The sequence below is a fragment of the Macaca thibetana genome, chromosome 4, assembly GCF_024542745.1.
Source record: "Macaca thibetana thibetana isolate TM-01 chromosome 4, ASM2454274v1, whole genome shotgun sequence".
NCBI lineage: Eukaryota > Metazoa > Chordata > Mammalia > Primates > Cercopithecidae > Macaca > Macaca thibetana.
Window position 1 is genome coordinate 115394005 of NC_065581.1, and position 18878 is coordinate 115412882.

General features: G+C 41.9%; 1 protein-coding gene across 1 annotated transcript in view; it reads right to left on the minus strand.

Moving 5' to 3' along the window:
* Positions 1–1336: 1336 nt before the first annotated feature.
* UST (uronyl 2-sulfotransferase) overlaps positions 1337–18878 on the minus strand; it is a 317391-nt gene continuing 299849 nt past the window's right edge. The window contains exon 8 of the mRNA XM_050787162.1: positions 1337–3867. Coding sequence (XP_050643119.1) covers positions 3584–3867 — 284 coding nt within the window. The 3' untranslated portion in view covers positions 1337–3583. The remainder of the gene's footprint in view (positions 3868–18878) is intronic.

Genomic DNA, 18878 nt, shown 5'->3' on the forward strand with positions numbered 1-18878 from the left:
CATATTCTTACTTGAAATAAAGCATGCTATTACCAAAGTGGATTTCTCTTTCCTTTAGTATCAGCATTCTGATTCTTTTATAGAATAGTCACATATAATTGGAACACACAGTCACATCAGAGACACAGGAAGCACAGAGTTTGTTTCTCTTTGTAAGCTCCATTTGACCACAGCAGTGAAGTTTCCGAAGAAGGGTGTTTGGATCAAGACTGTTCACTTGAGAGGTGAGAGTGGTCCAGGTTTTGAGGCGCTACATGTCTGAGAAACAGATCATCATAGACACTGAGAATTGGGGCACATCCTTCCTTTCCTACCTGACTGTAGACATGCCCCGTAGATGCTGGATGACAGAGACGGACAATTCAGATGTAGCACCCCGACACAAAACCAACCGTGGAAATACCAATAAAATCAGCTGTTTCGTTTTTAAAATACGCAGCAACATGAGTAAATGACTGGTTCATTTTATCAGCCCCCTTTTTTTGCTGTCATATAATTACAAGAATGGAAGTTGATATACTTTTTAAAATACAGCTTTTCAAAATCCCGTCTTGAGGGAAAAAGCTTGGCCAATTAAGAAGGCTGAGGGGAGGAACTGCAGGCACTTTTATTTCCAGCTGTCAACAGGATGGAAAAAATATGTCAACTTATTTATATTTATTTATTTATATGCATGATGAATAAGTTAAGGAACGCTTCATCTCAAACACAGATTGCTTTTATTTTAGCTAAGTTAATGTTTCAGTTCCATATATATTTTTGAATTTCCATCAATGTCAAACACCATTTTTTTCTTCTTAAAAAAAAAAAAAGATTTACAAGCACTTTTATGGCACTCAAGAAAGTAGGCTGAAGGTTCATAATAATAATTTTCCTTTTAAAAAACATCCATCAGACCAAAATAAAATCATTTTAATTAACTCCTTCCTGAGTAACTAAAACCTTGGAATGTGCTGAAAGGTTATAATAAATAAGACAGTCAAAGATCAACTAGCTTAAAAGGTATTTTTTTAAATTAAACTATGTAAAATGTACAATACGTTTCATGAAGTACAAACTGTTGGGCCCAGGGCCAAAAAAAATGTTGTCACGTTTGCCAAATAAACTGATGAAGTACCTTGACTTTTAGGACCTAGAGGGTGTTGGTTGGGACAAAATAACATTAAGACCCTGTAAGTAAATCCATCACCATTTTTTGTTGTGAAGTTATAATGATCACTGCTGAAAATAAATGCCTTTGAACACACAGGTAACAGTACCCAGGTAAACTTGCAGTAAGAGGATGAATGTTTTTGAACGACCAATTGTCTCAATGTTCTGACAAGAGCAGAGAAAACACAGCCAACTCAAATTTATTTTCAGATTGCGAGATTGCACAGTGTGTAAACTAATCATCATTCTTTATATGGAATTTCATAGAAATGACTCACAGAGTACCAGGCAGCAGTTCTTGTACTGGTTTTGAATATGATAGCTGTTCCCCAGGTTGCTTTTGAAAGTATGCCTAATGGTAGGGCCCTGGTCTCTCTGAACAGGACAAAGGATATTTCCTCCTCTAAGAACATTTCCCTTAATTGCTTCTCTGCCCCCATCCTCTGAGGCAGAAAGAAGGCCCATGAGCGGCCAAGTGCTGGACTCCGTGCCTCTGTGGTCCCTAACCTCCCTGGACTCCTGTGGGCTGGAGCCTTCTTAACACACATCTCATGATAAAGTAGCTTTAGTGCTCACTCGGCACGTTCCAAATGACTTGCTTTACATCTTGGCTACCGTCCAATTTTAGTGAAGGAAGAAAAAATTCTAGAGAGACTTGGTGGTTTATGAAAAGTAGAAAATGTGTAGCTTGTGTAAAGTCAGAGTCTTATTTACTATTAACTACTCCCAACTCACACATGTGCTAGGGCTGGCTCTAGGGGACAAATATGAAATAGACAAAATTTGTTGCAAGTATCCTTCCTTCTGCCACCACTGAACCTCGGCTTCTCAGCTAGCTGTTTATCGTCTCCCCAGGAGAATGTGCATTTTCAGGATTTCTTTAAGGTGAAAATATTTCAGAACTCAAAGGAACAGATTTCTAATGACTGAACCAAGGCATCGTTGATAGGTGGCAGGGGAGGGGCAGTGGGAGGGGGCAAGAAGACATACCTTAGGACAGTGAGACTGCCCAACATCTAGTTACATTACATTGGAGGCAGCCACTTACTTACAAAGCTGGCCAAGCAGTCTCTGCCCCAAAAGCTCTTGCTGTTTCTATTTTGACGTCTCAAGTAAGAGTTGAGGTGTGCTCAGGAGCACACAGGTCCCATAAGAAAGGGGACTCTACCTGCACAGAACTCAGGTAGTTCTCGGGTAGCTCTGTCACCTGCACAGAACTCAGGACCCCTTTTTACTGAAAACAGGTACCTCTTAGGGGACTAGAAGTTACAATAGTACATAGTACCGGGTCCTATAGGACCCAACTTGGCCAGGGGTGTGTTTGATAGATTACACACCATCTGTGGTCAGGCTCGGAACTTCTGCTGTGGGAGTCAAATGCCTGAGCTAAATTGGTTCCTGGAACTTCCATTTAAAGCAATGTTGGGAGAAGATGTTTCATATTGGGTGCAAAGGATACAGCCATGCCCTTTCCCTGATGCCACATGACCTTCAGATTTATCTGTCTTGTTTACATTCTTCCTTAGACAGCAAACAAATTATTTTCCCTGCTAGACTACTTTGATATCTGTCAGCATGGTGCTTCGAAATGGAATGTTTCAATGGAGCTGGTCATGCATTTTGACCTTGAAAGGTACTCCAGGCTGGGGATTGGTTGGGGACGTGGCACAAGCTGACTTGCTCTTCCAGAGATAACGACACTGCTCTTGGTGAAAGTGCCCCCTGAGAAGGACCAGAGGCAGAATTCTACCCATGCGGGTAGAAACCACTTACCCAGGGAGATCCTCCTCCTTTAAAAAAAAAAATTTAATTGAGACAGAGTCTCACTCTGTCATCCAGGCTGGAGTGCAGTGGTGTGATCACAGCTCACTGCCACCTCAAACTCCTGGGCTCAAGTGATCCTCCCACCTTGGCTTCGTATTACAGGCTTGAGCCATGGCACCTGGCTCCATCCTCCCTTTTGATGTCCTAATCCGTCTTACCTTCTCTTAGATCCTTCCAGAGGAGATTCCCTGGTCTCTGAAGTGGTTTGTATTTCTACTGAAATATACAAGTCTGGATGTCTCCTACCATTGAGGTAATATTTTTATAAGTCATTTTACAAATGATAAATTATTAGGCTAGGGGCTATATTTCTCCCCCTTTTCCCATCATATGGGGTAAGGGGAAAGCTGTTTTATGACAAGATGCCTTGGGATGGAGCCATCTAGTGTACCTGGGAAAGACCCAAAGAGCCAAGAGAAAACACAGAATAAAATTAAACAAATAAAACCCGCAAAACCGGGCATCTCCCAATGACCCCAACATGTGGGAATGTTTTGTTCTTTTTAATGCACCCAAGCATTAATTTAGTCCCTTAAGGATTTTACTTCCCCAAAACAAAGAACTTTATGGAAAAGGGAGATAAAGCCATGGAGGCAACACAGTCACATCACCTCTTATAAATATCTTCTAGCCACTTTTCATCATCCTGTTCTTCATCGTCGATTGGCTCCTCGGTTTCCAGTGGAGTTGGGATAAAGAAGTGTGGCCTCAGGGGGGGCTTGCTGACGTGAGACTTAAGTCCAAACTTGCGCTTCAGCAGGTGGAACTGCTCTTTGACGTAGTGGTAAAACTCGTACTCGTATCTCATCCGCTGGTAGAGGATCTGCACGGCCTCGGGAGAGGGGACAGTCTTCTTCACCGTCACAGTCATGTTTCCAAGCTTCCTGTGCTCTGGAAGAGAACCGGGGTTGCACATGAACCATCGTTTGCAATGCTTTAGCTTAGGAGGGATCCCCGCGAGGACCCACATTACCTGTACAACTCTGGTAGCACCTAACGAAGCAACAGCATATCCAAGTATTAGAAGGGAAGAAGGGTTCCTGACAATATTTGGAAAGACTCACCAACTCTAAGCATTAATGTCAATGTGAGTTGACGAAGCACAAGCTATCTAATTTCCTTTCATCGGATGTGAACCATGCAATTGGACCAAATTCGATTGTTAACTCTGAGTTCTACATTCTTTTGAACAGCAGAATCTACCCATTTTCCCTCTTTTATTTCTTGTTACACCAGAAAAGGGTTTTACCCTCAGAAGGAGGCATGGAAGAGCTGTCTAACTACTTTCTAATAATCTTGTTTTTGTAAGTTTTCAAATACTGACATAAAGTTTAATTTGATACAAAATCCATTTCCATTTTACTATTTCAACAATGCATTTGTCCAGAAAAGGAAAGGAAGGGCTGCCAGATTTCTTAAGTATAATTTACACATTTTAAAAATTTATTTGTATTTTTTGTAGAGACAAGGTCTCACTAAAACTGTTGCCCAGGCTGGTCTCGGCATCAAGAGATCCTTCTGCCTTGGCATACCAAAGTGCTGGGATTATAGGCATGAGCCACTGCACCCAGTCTAAATATAATTTTAACTGTTATACATTTTAAATTTTTTATTGTGGTAAAATATGTATAACTAAAATATGCTTAATTTTATGCTAATGCTTAATAACAAAATATGATATTTTATATTCATTGCTGAATAGCATGAAAATGTTATATATAGAGTGTACAATTTTAACTATTTTTAAGTATACACTTCAGTGGCATTATTTATATTTACGGTGTTGTGCAACCATCACCACTATCTTAAAAATCCTTTCATGAGTCTATACAAAAACTTGATATCCATTAAACAGTAACTCCCAATTCCTTTCCTTTCCTTACCCCACCCTACTTACCCCATCAATTAGATAGAACCTCTAATCCATGTTCTATCTTTATGAATTTGCTTATTCTCAGTGCTTCATATAGGTGGAATCATACAATATTTGTCCTTTTTTTGTCTAGCTTGTTTCACTAAGCATGTTTTCAAGGTTCATCCATGTTGTAGTGTGGATCAGAACTTCATTCCTTTTTTTTTGAGACAGAGTTTCGCTCTTGTTGCCCAGGCTGGAGTGCAATGGCGTGATCTCGGCTCACCGCAACCTCTGCCTCCCAGGTTCAAGTGATTCTCCTGCCTCAGCCTCCTGAGTAGCTGAGATTACAGCCATGCGCCACCACGCCAGGCTAATTTTGTATTTCTCGTAGAGATGGGGTTTCTCCATGTTGGTCAGGCTGGTCTTGAACTCCCGCCCTCAGGTGATCCGCCCACCTTGGCCTCCCAAAGTGCTGGGATTACAGGTGTGAGCCACCTGCACCCGGCCCAGAACTTCATTCCTTTTAAGGTTGAGTAACATTCCATTGTATAGATAGAATGCAATTTGTTTATCCTTTCATCCATGGAGAGACACTTGGGTTGTTTCCATCTTTTGTTTATTATAATGAACACTTGCATTCTAGTATCTGAGTCCCTGTTTCCACTTATTTTGGGTATATATATACCTAGGAGCAGAATTGCTGGGTCATGCAGTAATTCTAAGTTTAACATTTTGAAGGACTGCCAAACTATTTTCCACAGTGTTTGCACCATTTTACATTCCTACCAGCAATGTGTGAAGGTTCCAATTTCTCCAAATTCTCTCTTACAATTGTTATTTTCCTGCCTTTTTAAAATTGTGGCCATCCAAGTAAGTGAGGAGTGGTATCTCATTGTGGTTTTGATTTGCATTTCCCTAATGACTCCTGATAATGATGCTGATGCTAATGGTTTCCCTAATTTCTAGTGACCTTTTCATGTGCTTGTTGACAAGCATGTGCCCAACAAATGCTGTTTGTTAGTATATCTTCTTTACAGAAATGTCTATTCAAGTCCTTTGCCCATTTTTGAAGTGGGTTTTTCTTTTGTTTGCTTTTGTTTGTTTTTATTGTTGATTTGAAGGAGTTATTTATATATTTTTGATAATCTGCACATATATCAAGTATATAATTTACAAATATTTTCTTCCATTCCATAGGCTGTCTTTTCACCTGTTGATAGTGTTCTTTGATGCACAAAAGTTTGTAATTTTAATGAAGACCATTTTAGCCATTTTTCTCATATTGCCTGACTTTTGGTGTCATGTTAAAAAAAAATTGCCAAATCCAAAGTTGACACATAGAAGTTTTCAATTGTAATGGAGACCATTTTATCTATTTTCCTCTTATTGCCTGTCTTTTGGTGTCATATTAAAGAAGCCATTGCCAAATCCAAGGGCATGAAGATTTGCCCTCATGTTTTCTTTTATAATCTTGTTTTTGACTAAACTTTCTGTCACCAAATTTGAATAGGTATATAATTTACTAAATATAGTTCCAAATGGCTATTTCCAAAATCAGACTCATTTAAAAGGACACAGACTTCCCCTTTTTTAGGATATTTGAGATACCTTCTGAAGCCTCCAGTAGCAATTCTAAAGAAGGAATTTGAGAAATTCTCTATGTAGACGCTAAGAAGGGTAATGGGGGATTAGAGGACAGGTGGGGATGGTTTATAGGTACAAAAAAATAGAAAAATGAATAAGACCTATTATTTGATAGCACAACAGGGTGACTATAGTCAACAATAATTTAATTGTACATTTAAAAATAACTAAAAGAGTCGGGTACAGTGGCTTATGCCTGTAATCCCAGCACTTTGGGAGGCCGAGGCAGGTGGATCACAAGGTCAAGAGATGGAGACCATCCTGGCCAACATGGTGAAACCCCGTCTCTACTAAAAATACAAATAGCTGGGCATGGTGGTGTGCACCTGTAGTCCCACCTACTCAGGAGACTGAGGCAGGAGAATTGCTTGAACCCAGGAGGCAGAGGTCGCAGTGAGCTGAGATTGCGCCACTGCACTCCAGCCTGGTGACAGAGCGAGACTCTGTCTAAAATTAATCATAATCATAATCATAATAAAATAACTAAGAGAGCATAACTGGGTTGTTTGCAATGCAAAGGATAAATGCTTGAGGGGATGGATACCCCATTCTCCATAATGAGATTATTATGCATTGCATGACTGTATCAAAACATCTCATGTACCCCATTAGGTATTAATTAAAATAAAAAATAAATAAATTCTCTGTGTGGCCAACAGCCTCATTGAATAAGGGTATTACTTTTAAAAATGACTCTTTTGAAAGTTCTTTGCCAGGTTGGGTCCTTTGTACAGGGAAGCCTAGATCCTTGTAAATAGATAACATGGTCTTCATTAAAAATTAAAAACATAACACACATTGAACATTCTAGAATTTCTGTTAAAGAACTTGGCATAGACTCTTCTGAAATGGGTTCCTAACAGAACATTTTATAATATCTGTCTTCTCTGAAGATATGAACTCTAGCTAATCTGGGGCGGGTCATTGTTCACAGGTCTTAGGTGTTCCTTTGTGTTTTTTAAAACAGAATTTTAAAATCTTATGAAAGACAGACAAGAAACAAAGAGTTTTAATTCAAACATTGAGAGGCAGAGGAAAAATAATTCTCTCATTGAAAGCCTCCTTCAATCCCTTCCTCTGAGAGCACTATATATTGTGTAGGGTTTTGTTATCTGATACACAAAAACGTAAGACTCCTGCGATTTAAAATAAATTCATTAAATTATTTGGCCCAACCTGGCAAAGGATCCAAGGGGATAAGCAAAGGGGAGCCTAGAACCTTGTAAAGAAGTAACTTGGAAATCTGTTCTATTTCACAGCCTCAAAGCTCTTTGTCATAAGGTTGAAACAGTAATTTCCTAAAAACAATGGACAGCAAGTGTAATCAAATAAATACCCTGACTACAAAACTATCTGAGAAATACCAATCACATTTTTAACTTAGAGCAAGGTAACTTTCTATACTAGTCTTCAATCACTTGCAAAGTGTTGGTCTATATAATGGATTGAGTTGACTTGCTATATAAATGGTTATTAATTTCAGGCCAGAAAAACTTTGGGAAGACTCTTTAAAAGTTACAGCATAATGGGTTTATACATTTCTTTCTTTGATTACGATTAGGTGACTGGGCCAACCACTATAAGGCTACTCCTAGTTCATGACAATAAAACTGTCTTCCCTGAATGCCTTCCTCTGTGGCTAGGTGGGGGAGTTGGTGGATGGGCAGAGCAGGTAAATAACTCTGCCAAAAGTGACATCATATCCTTCTGAATAGACATTTCTTAAAATAAGACAGACAAATGGCCAAGAGGTATATGAAAAAACTCAACATCACTAATCATCAAGGAAATGCAAATCAAAACCACAATGAGATATCAAGTTACTCTAGTTAGAATGGCTATTATTAAAAAGGCAGTAAATAACAGATGCTGGTGAGGATGTGGAGAAAAGGGAACTCTTATACATTGTTGGTGGGAATGCCGATTAGAACAGCCACTATGGTAAACAGTATTGAGATTTCTCAAAAAACTAAAAATAGAACTACCATGATCCAGCAACCCTTCTACTATGTATCTATCCAAAGGAAATGAAATCAATATATCAAAGGGATACCTGCACTCGCATGCTCATGTATTTACTGTAGTACTATTTGCAGTGGTAAAGATATGGAATCCACCTATGTCCATCAATAACAAATGAATGAATGAAGAAAATGTGGTATTATATACATAATACTTTTTTATGATGTCTCTCATAAAAAAGAAAGAAATCATGTCAGTTGCATCAACGTGGATGGAACTGGAGGTCATTATGTTAAATGAAATAATCCAGGCACAGAAAGACAAAGATCATGTATTTTCACTCATATATGGGAGCTAAAGAAGTTGACCACATGGAGGGAGTAGGATGATAGATACCAGAGGCTGGGAAGGGTGTCTGGGTGGGAGAGGGCACTGAAGAGAGGTTGGTTAATGGGTACTAACGTACAGTTAGATAGAAGGTGTAAGTTCTCATGCTCCATAGCAGAGTAGGGTGGCTATAGTTAGCAACCATGTATTGTATATCTCAAAGTAGCTAGAAAAAAAAACTTGAAATGTTCCTAACACATAGAAATGATAAATACTCAAGGTGATGGATACCCTAAACACTGTGATTTGATCACTGCACGTTCTATGCATGGAATAAAATATCATACATATCCCATACATATGTAAAATATTATATATATCAATAAAATGTGATATTGTGTCCTTCAAGTACAAGTGAAAAGAACCAGGACATATTTGCATGATTAGTTAACTGATATGGCACGAGATGGTGACAGTCCTGGCTGAGCCTAATACTTTGTGGTATATTTTTATAGTAACAGCTACAGTTAATGGGAACCAATGTGTAGCAAGCACTGCGCTAAGCACTTGTACACACAATCATACTTAATCCTCACAACAACCCCTTGATGGAAGAGCCATTTTACACATGAGGAAACTGAGGCCAAGACTATAACTCATTCAAGGCCACGCAGGCAGAAAGTGGCAGAGGTAGGAGGCTCCTCATGTCAACCAGCTGCTGTGCTTTTGCTGTGTGGTTTCTTGGTGTGGACAGGTGAGCAGGCTATTACTGCTTCTCACACCTTTCTTCACAGTGTGGTAGAGCATAATGGTCAATGTCCAGGCCTAGAGCCTTCTACTCCTCATGCTGACTGAGGCACCCAAACTTCACAACAGATCTCACAGGAAACTGGCAAGTGTTTTGGAGGGAATGGCTAATAGCTTTATAGTTTGGGAGAAGAAAAGGGCTGGTTAAAAAAATTGGGCTTGATCATCTCTGGGTCCAATCAGAAAGCCCAATACTCACAGAATCAATGATGAAAACCACCCCAACTACCACTATTTGGAGAATTCCAGCTGAGAGGTAAAACCACGTCCTGCTGCTTTTATTTAGCTTAAACTTGTAATTATGTGTTTCTAATAGAAAACATTTTATCCCAGGCAGAAACTGACCTAGGATCTACCATGTTTGGAAAAAGACAGACATCTGGTGATAACCAGCATCCAAAATCCCAGTGCACTCCATCGACTCTATGACTGGAAAGCACTGGCTCTGATGATTCCACTCAGAGCCCCCTACATTGACATATTTTATCCAACTTCTATACAGTAATGAGAGGTCTTTAATAAGGCTGATATTTGATAAGATCCCAGGTGGCCTTTCCAACTAAATTTTAATTGCATGTCACCTTACTAGCCTGAAGAAAGTGCTTTGGCTATTTGATAGTGCTAGTCAGAACATGAGGAGGCTGAGCCCTGTGTTTGCTAGAACACTCTACAGAGAGGACAGACTTCTAAGACAAGAGGGAAGGGGGACTTTTTCATGTTTGGCTACAAGGTAAGAACTTTAAAAGATCCTTTCTTGAATAGTTAAGGATTCAGTGAGGGTGACCCCCAAATATGGCACCCTGGTATGCTGATATTTCAAATCAAAGGCCACTGGAGACTAGTACATGCTGGATGAAGCTGTTCTCTGAAGTTCCCTTGTCTACCTAGAAATTGGACCTGCCAAAGAGGAACAAAATTGCCTTCAGTCCCCTCCCCTAAAATTTCATTAACCAGAGAAGATCAAAACTCATGTCACAGAAGAAGGGACTGAAGATTAAACACCACACTTAGAGCTCAGATGAATGTTGTCCCAAACTATTGCCTGTTCTCAGGTCTCATTCAGTTCCCAAAGAGAATTACTTACTTTCCACTGCCTGAGCATTGGGCCCATTCATTCCCCTTAAATGTCATTTACTACTCTTCAAAATTGCCACATTTAACCTCCATTTCCCCTTTCCCTATGAAGAAAGGTATAGAAAAAGCTGGACCTCCCTGGGTTATGGGGTAACCACTCTCCGATGATTTTCTCCTGTGTACCATTTTATTTTTAAGAGGTAGGGTCTTGCTCTGTTGCCCAGGCTAGAGTTCAGTGGTGTAATATAGCTCACTGCAGCCTCAAACTCCTGGGCTCAAGTGATCCTCCTCTCAACCTCCTGAGTAGTTGGGACTACAGGAGTGAGCTACCATGCTCAGTTTCATACACATTAATAAATTTTATTACTTTTTTTCCCTATTAATCTGCCTATTGTAAGTTCATTTTCAAGAAAGCTTCAGAAGGCGGAGGAGAAGCTTTTCCTATTACCCCTCCAATAACAACAGATTGTCACATGTATTTCAATTACCTCAGTCTTCCTTACTCTTCTTAATCCCTCCCTAAATCCCCTGTCTAAACATGAGGGTCAGTATCAGCTGGTTCGGCAGATTCTTATGAGATCTAATGTTTCCCCAAGCTCTAGTTTTGCTTTAATATCCAATTCTTGCTTCATTTATCTACCCACCCTGCCTCCTTGGAGTTTCCTTCTCTCCCTCATCCACCCCTTCTTCTTCATTGTCAACCTCTCCCTTTCAGCTGGCTCCTTGCCATCAAAACTCATTTTCCTTCTTGAAAAAACCCTTGTCTCATGTACCCTCCCTCCTTCATCTTTTCTCTCTCCTCCCCATCAGAGCTCAAGTTCTTGAAGCTCTGTCTACATTTGTTATAACATTTTCAGCTTACATACATGACCGAACTCACCAAAGCCTGCTTTCTGTTCCTTCTGTACTCCATTCAGTTACTCTTGCTTCCTTATTGATAGCTCAGAGGGCAACTCTCAGCATGACCCTATCACACTGTGGGCCACACACTCCATTTTGAAGCCCTCTCCTCCCCTGGCATCTGCAACAGTGGTTTCCTGGCACCCTCACCTCTCTCTGATCACTCCCTTTCCATCTTCTCTATGCCCTCCTCTTTCCCAGTCTGTCTTGTAAAGACCAGTCCTCCTGAGGCTCTGTTCCAGCCACTTCCCTTCTCCCTGGTTACTCCCTGGGTGGCAGCATCCAACCCTCTACCCTTTAGTCTTCATAGCACTGTGGACAACAAAATGAACAGTTTATATAAACAATGACAGCTTTCTTGACCTTTTGTTTTCCACAGAGCTGCCAAATTTAATAAGGTTAATGACATTGCCAGAAGGTTATGTCGCGGTCAGAAACAGGAGTGCTATTTTGTGCCAGGAGAAACAGAGACTCATATTCAACCAATATTGATGGGGAACACCCATTATGAGTTTGGATCATTATATATGTTATTTTATTTGATATTCTCAATAACCCTGTGAGGTGACTATCATGACCCCTCTTTTGCAGATGGAGAAACAGAAACTTACCCAAGGTCACACAGCTGGCTGGTAAGTGAAAAAACTGGAATTTGAATCTGGGTCCCCATCTGTGTTGAGGTTTTCCCTAACTGTAAGTCCTGCACCATAATCAGGGCAGCTTTCGTGAGCCTGTAGAAAACTATCACCTTCATATGGAAAGACCAGAGGTGGTTTGTCTTGTATAATAAGCAGAGAATTCTTAAAAATCTCATTTCAAAGACATATGGATGTGTGTCTTGCTGTACGATAATCGGTGTTATGGAAAAGTCATTCCATTGCTAAGTGTTCCACATTTTTGTAAAATGCCAGACTTTCCATCCAAACAAAACAAAGCTACATGGACTATGGAATCAGCCTCTCTCCAGATTGCCATAATAGCAGCTCTAGAGGAAGTTGTTAGGATTTTTTTTCAGACTGTTGTTATTTCAGCCACAAAACAATTATGCTTTAAAAATCTATACTTATTAGTAGCATTCCTTGGGGAGGGAAGAAGCCCTCGTTAGGTGGGCATAATGTTGGATTAACCATGAAGAAGTGAAGACCTCACTCCATGAGCATTCTCTGATCCTAGCAGGAACTGAGAGTAACTTCAAGGGGCTCATGTCTCTTGTGCCCACTGATAAACATTTAAAAAGAAAGAGACAAATACAGATCTCCTTCCATTAAGGCAGGGTGGCAAGAAGGCAGCCCATGATCGGACTGGCAGGCAATGTGTTGTTTGGCCCATGGGGTATTTTTTTTTTAGAAATGGATTCAGTTGTTGTAAGGCTTGGTCTATTTCACATGGAAAGCTGGATTTCTGGCTTTTCTCAAAGGGCGGCTACATTCTTCTGGAGCCAAGCGTGACTGCCCCCGTGAAACAGGCCAGGGCTCTCCAGTTCGCCTTAGACCCTAAATGCCAGTTCGTTCTTTTATGTTACCTGCCTGGCTGTTCTAGAAATTCGAGTTTATGCTTCTTCTTTAAATATTTTAAAATTCAGGCTTTCATAAACCTAGAGAGTAAGTGCTTCTTACTCTCAAAATCAAAATCAAGGCCTCACTTGATCAAAATCAAGGCCTCACTGGTGTGCCCAATATCGTCTTCCTTCCCTCTTTCTGCAAAGATTTGTTGAAGAACTATTCTGCACCACGCGCAGGAACTGTTGCAGTGAAGGGGACGTCATCATCGCCACCATCATCATCATCAATTGGCAGTTTGAGAGCTTTCTCTGTGCCAAGTATTTTCAGATATCTAAACACACATTTAATCCTTATAAAACTCCCAGTGCTGTAGGGCCTCTTATTATCACCATTTGTAGCTGTGACGCTGGAATTCAGAAGTTTGCCCAGGCTCACACAGCCGGGAAGTGGTGAAGCCAGAAGTTGGGTGTGGGGAACTCTGACTAATGAGCCCAGGTTCTTAACCCTCCACATTGCTGAAGAGTGGATGGAGCTCACAGTCTAAGGGAGATGCCTGCTCATAAGGCTTGTCACCGTGGGGGCAGAGAGGGCATCTGACTCTGATTCATTTGTTGGAGTCGACATTTCTTCTGTTTGGTCAGAAATCCTCACCAGGGAGACCAGGCTTAATAGGCTTATCTTAAATACTCTGCATGGAGTTGAGTCTTTCATACTCACTATAAGATCATGAAGAGTTGCTGTATGTGCTGCGTGTGCACGTCTGAGAGTACAGGTTCTGTGTGTGTTTCAACCAAGAAATGCAAAACTTTTCGGAGGCCTCCGAGGCACTATCCACCTCCTAAAAAATTTTCTCTAGATTTTGTTAACATCTCCACCAGGTTTCATTTAGCTGTTCTTCCAAAGAGGTTTTTTTTTTTTTTTTTTTTTTTTTTTTTTTTTTTTTTTGAGACAGAGTCTTGCTCTGTCATTCAGGCTGGAGTGCAGTGGCGCTATCTCTACTTACTGCAAGCTCCGCCTCCCGGGTTCACACCACTCTCCTGCCTCAGCCTCCAAGTAGCTGGGACTACAGGCATCCGCCACCACGCCTGGTACATTTTTTTGTATTTTTAGTAGAGACGGGGTTTCACCACATTAGCTAGGATGGTCTTGATCTCCTGACCTCGTGATCCGCCCGCCTCAGCCTCCCAAAGTGCTGGGATTATAGGTGTGAGCCACCGCGCCCGGTCCCAAAGAGGCTTTTTATACTGAGAGTGATCAGGACAAAAGTGATACCCCATTGATCTTTGTATTTCCACAGCTCAGCACCTGGGGAAGCACAGTGCTTCTCTCTACAGTCTTCTTGAGGGAACAAAAGAAACCATCAGAAGGATGAGGGTGCCGTCAGATTCGAGGAAGGCTTGGCTGTGTCTGTGAGATGGAGACAGACAGCTGGGCACAAAGGCAGTATCTGAAGGAGCCTCACAGAAATTCCCAAGAGACCCACAAATGCTGGGTCCTTAGCAAGAAGCAGTCTACCCTCCCATCTGGCTGGGGTCTGTACATTTCAGTGTTTAACTCTGTGGTTTGGTTGCCTTTTGGGACCAATAGTGCTGGCAAGGCACATTTTTCTGCCCCTCTACTTTAATCCATCAATACTTTTTGGCAAAAAGAAGCTGTGGCTTCAGGATGTTTTTCATATTTTTTTAAGAAGCTTTTTCTTATTACCTTTAGGGATTGGTCAAATAATCCCCTTAGTTATTTTCATGATAATTACCGAAAATTTCCTCAAAATAGGCACTGGTTTTGAGCTATGAAATGTTCAGAAGAGGGAAAACAAAGTAAAAAAACAACCTTTAACCCTTCTATTTAAAGAACACAATAGAGATTGTTTTTTCTTTATACACATGTCCAATCAGCCATAGAGGCAGGCCACAGGGGGACGGACTTCCAGGCTCTGCGCTGCCCCTGGGGAAGGAGTGGCAGGGACCCTACAGAGTAGTTACGGTCCTGACTGGAGATTCTTCTTACAGCTGGCCCCAATGACATAAAAATCTGTAGTTGGCCACCCAATGCTGGCAGAGAATAAAACCTGGCATGAGGCCAGGAGGGGGCTGCTTTCTGTATGGTTAAAACTTTACAAATAGTGGCCAGAACAGTGCAGCTTCTCAGGCAACTCCTGTGGAGAAGCACATGCCTCTCATTTTCGTAGGGCTCTGTGGATTAATGCGCTTTCACATCGCCCCTCACTACCTTGCTCAATCTTCCCAGCAACCCATTTTACTTACAGATACCAAGGGCCCCAGAGGTCACAAGACCGGCTCAAGGCTGTACGGCCAGGACGTTTCAGTCCGAGGACTGGAAGGTGGGCTTTCTGATTCTCAACCTTGCACCTTTTTGCTACACCACAGGCTGTTAATTTCCAAATTGAGTGGAAATCTATAACCACCCACTTCTCCTTGCCCTGTGTGTATTCTGGCATTCAGGGAATCTGTTGAAAAGAAGGGCTTGAGTGTTCTAAGACGAGGGGAATGCTTTGGTAAGTCTGGGAGGATCTGGTGAAAAACTTGCAAGCCAGCAAAAATGTTTTCACACTAAGAGGGACTGTGTCTTTTTCATTTTTAGTTCCCCAGTGTCCAGCTCCATGCCTGGCACCTAACTACCCTCCATAAATGTTTGTTGATTTGAAACCTGTATTTTAAATCCATCTGCAAGACTGGATTAACCCAAAGGGCAACTTTTAGTGCTGACTATGCATACTTCATTTTTTAGCTAAATTCCTTCCTTAGTTGAGGGTCCTTCCTGGGCAAACTTTCCATTTCTGGAAATCGAATTTCTGGACAGTAGGCTGATAGAGAAGGTTTGGATCACAGGTTGCTCTGGAGAGGTAGTGGTGTTTGCTTTTCTTAGCCACTCTGTTGCAGAACACTATGTTATGGTGACAGAACGCTTGCAAATACTTAGCCAAGCTTAAGACATGCCATGATAAGGAAGGTCCACCACAAACACAAATAGCTATGTAGAAGCCGCCACCTTGCAGCTCATGAATTTGTGCTGGGTGTGTTATTTACCCCAGCCATTAACTAAAGATTCAAACACTGTTGGGTAAAAAGACATTTATGTGTGTGACCTGACTTTGATGTATGAATGCTGGTCAGTTACTTAACTTGCCATCACTTTTGGTACTTTTTAATGATGCTTCTCCATTAGCAAAATGAAAGTGTTTTATTTAGAAGGAAAACATTCATTCAATCACATTCATTTGGCCTATGTGCCAAGGACTTTGCTTGTGAACTGCGGCTCTTTGGTCAGTCTTGAACACTTCCTGGTGGAAGAACTTAGCCCAGGCTTTCAGGAGTATCCACAGAAAGCTGGTGTCCCAGTGAAAAGGCTGTAGGGGAAAAGTTCTACTGGGACCTTGGAAACATCTCTGCCCGGCACCAGGCACACCCATCTGCATGGAATGCATATGTCAGTGGATTGCACACAGATTCTGGTTTGCCAACTCAGGGGGCTCCTCCCAATGCCCTGCCAAACAAACACTGGGGACTTAACTTCTGGATGTGATGATAAATATCAGTCGCCAGTAACCTGTCTGCATGCAAGACTGGGCAGTGACAAGCACGATGTGCTTACTGCCCAAGATTTTGCTTTGATTTTGTTTTACTGCCCAAGATCTGAACATTTTTGCAAACATAGCAGCTTCTACCTCTGCTGCATTGACATTATGTTTGGACTGGTTCATAATCTTCAGTACTCCTAAAAGTCCCTTTAATGTAAATAAAAAGGAAATCAGACCTGTTCCTGGGAGTCTCCCTTCTCACCTCTCTTCATCTGTCAAATATGCATAATGGAAAAACCATGTAGCCCTGGCTCTGGGCCAGAATAAACAATCTGGAAATACTCTATAAACCTAGCTGCTGCACCGGAGGACAGAGGCCTCGCTTTATGACCTCCGAGATGGTTAACCATATACAAAATAACAAAAGCTCACCACCAACTTGCAGTGTATTTTGATGCTGGGCTGGCTCTGGCATTCCTTTCCTTGATCCGAGTGTATGCACACTCCGCGCTGACCAGAGCCCTCTTCCCGTAACAATCTGCGCTTGTTTTAACCTGGTCCAGCAGAGACTATGCACACCAAATGAATGCTAGTTTAATAATAACCAAAAGACGGGCCAAAGTTTACCACCAAAAAAAAAAAAAAAAAAAAGGCATGGTCAAAAGACGCATCAACTCTACAGCTTCAGGGGCGCTGAGGGGTGATCAACTGAGAGGCCTTGCTGTTTCAAGAAGCACCCTAAGAAACTGACTCACTCATATCATGTTAGATTACAGCCAGAGATTTCCAGCACATGGGGATAAAGCACACTTTCTCAGGCAACAGGTGTGCTGAGAGTCACAGTCAAGTGGAGCACTTGGCAGTGGGAGAGGAAGTACCGTCGGTGTACTCCCCAGGGTTGGCAAACGCCTGCCACCTCCATTCCCATACAGCCCTGCACCACGCTGGCCGCTCCCAAAACTGTGTGAACATGATGCTTGTCACAGATAGAGTAAACTCATTTCCTGAATTATAGAGGAGGCCACACAGTTCAAAGAGATGAAATACAACTGCAGGGCCGCCGGACTCCCTAGGGCTGCCTCCAACGGAAATGAATGTGTGTCACTGCGGCTCACAGTGATACGCTCTGGGCTGGCCGGGCCAGCGCTGCATTTGCCACTCAGATATGATCGATGGCATGTTAAGACCACCTTCCTGGTCATATGGCCATTAAGGGAGAAAAGAACAAAAAGCACTTCATGGCTGCCTTGGTGCTGAGGGTTGATAATGTAAACAGAAAACTTTTGGGGTGTGTTTTGCAGCCTTTTATTCAGATCTAGAAATATAAATAATTAAGAATAACTTGAGATCAGTTGGACTTTCAAGAGAATCTTTGATCTGTGTAGTCAAGTAAAAGTTCATGATTTCCTTTTTTGTTTTAAACAAATGCAGAAACCGCCAGGTTCCTTTGATGAAAGAGCATGAAGGGTTTCTAATGCACACACTTTGCTTAGATTTTTGAAAGCAGGAACACAGTAAAAGGAACCAGGAAGAAGTATTAGCCTGTGGGTCGCTGAGGGCTCACCAAGACCAGGGCACTGGGCCCCTGTGGAATGGAAATCAGCCCGGAGGAGGAATGCATTTCCTAACCCCATGGAATTGGAGATGAGGGCAGCTCGTTGGACGGGCTTCTAGGTTATTGCCTGGGGGATCCAACTTCACACTACTTATGTCAGAATCTGCCGAAATTGCTAGAGGGGGTGGGCGGTGGTGATAGTTATTTTCTTGCCTGGATTATTTTTGCTTAGTCATCAGTGCTGTACTGAGCATCTACTAAGCTCAATGCTTGATTCCAGGAAATAAGAGAAATAAAATAAAATAAAAGCTAAAAACACAGGCTCTTTCTTCCAGAAGGAGTAAACAATAAAGGGAGAAGCAAATGTGCAATCCTTCCAACAGCTTCCTGGGCAATCTGGAGATCTGTTTCACTGTGGATGGGAAGGATGCTCCTCACAGTGGGGCATCACAGGAGGGAGAAGAAAGGGGGATCACAAGGGGGTGGCGTTGATGGCCGCAGATGTCCACCTTTCATGTCCTTCTCCAGGGCCAGGTGAACACCTTGCCGGACAAACTTAATGTGCAACAAATCACCGGAAGAGCCTGACACTTGCAGAGGTTTCGGTTCTGAGTTGCTGATAGCATCCCAGCTTCTGTTGATGTGGGAGCCTTCCAACCTCACCCTCAGATCCTAACGCCTAGCCTTGAACATGTCAGGGCTAGAGGAGATGGCCAAGCTCAACTCCTCCTGGGCCTG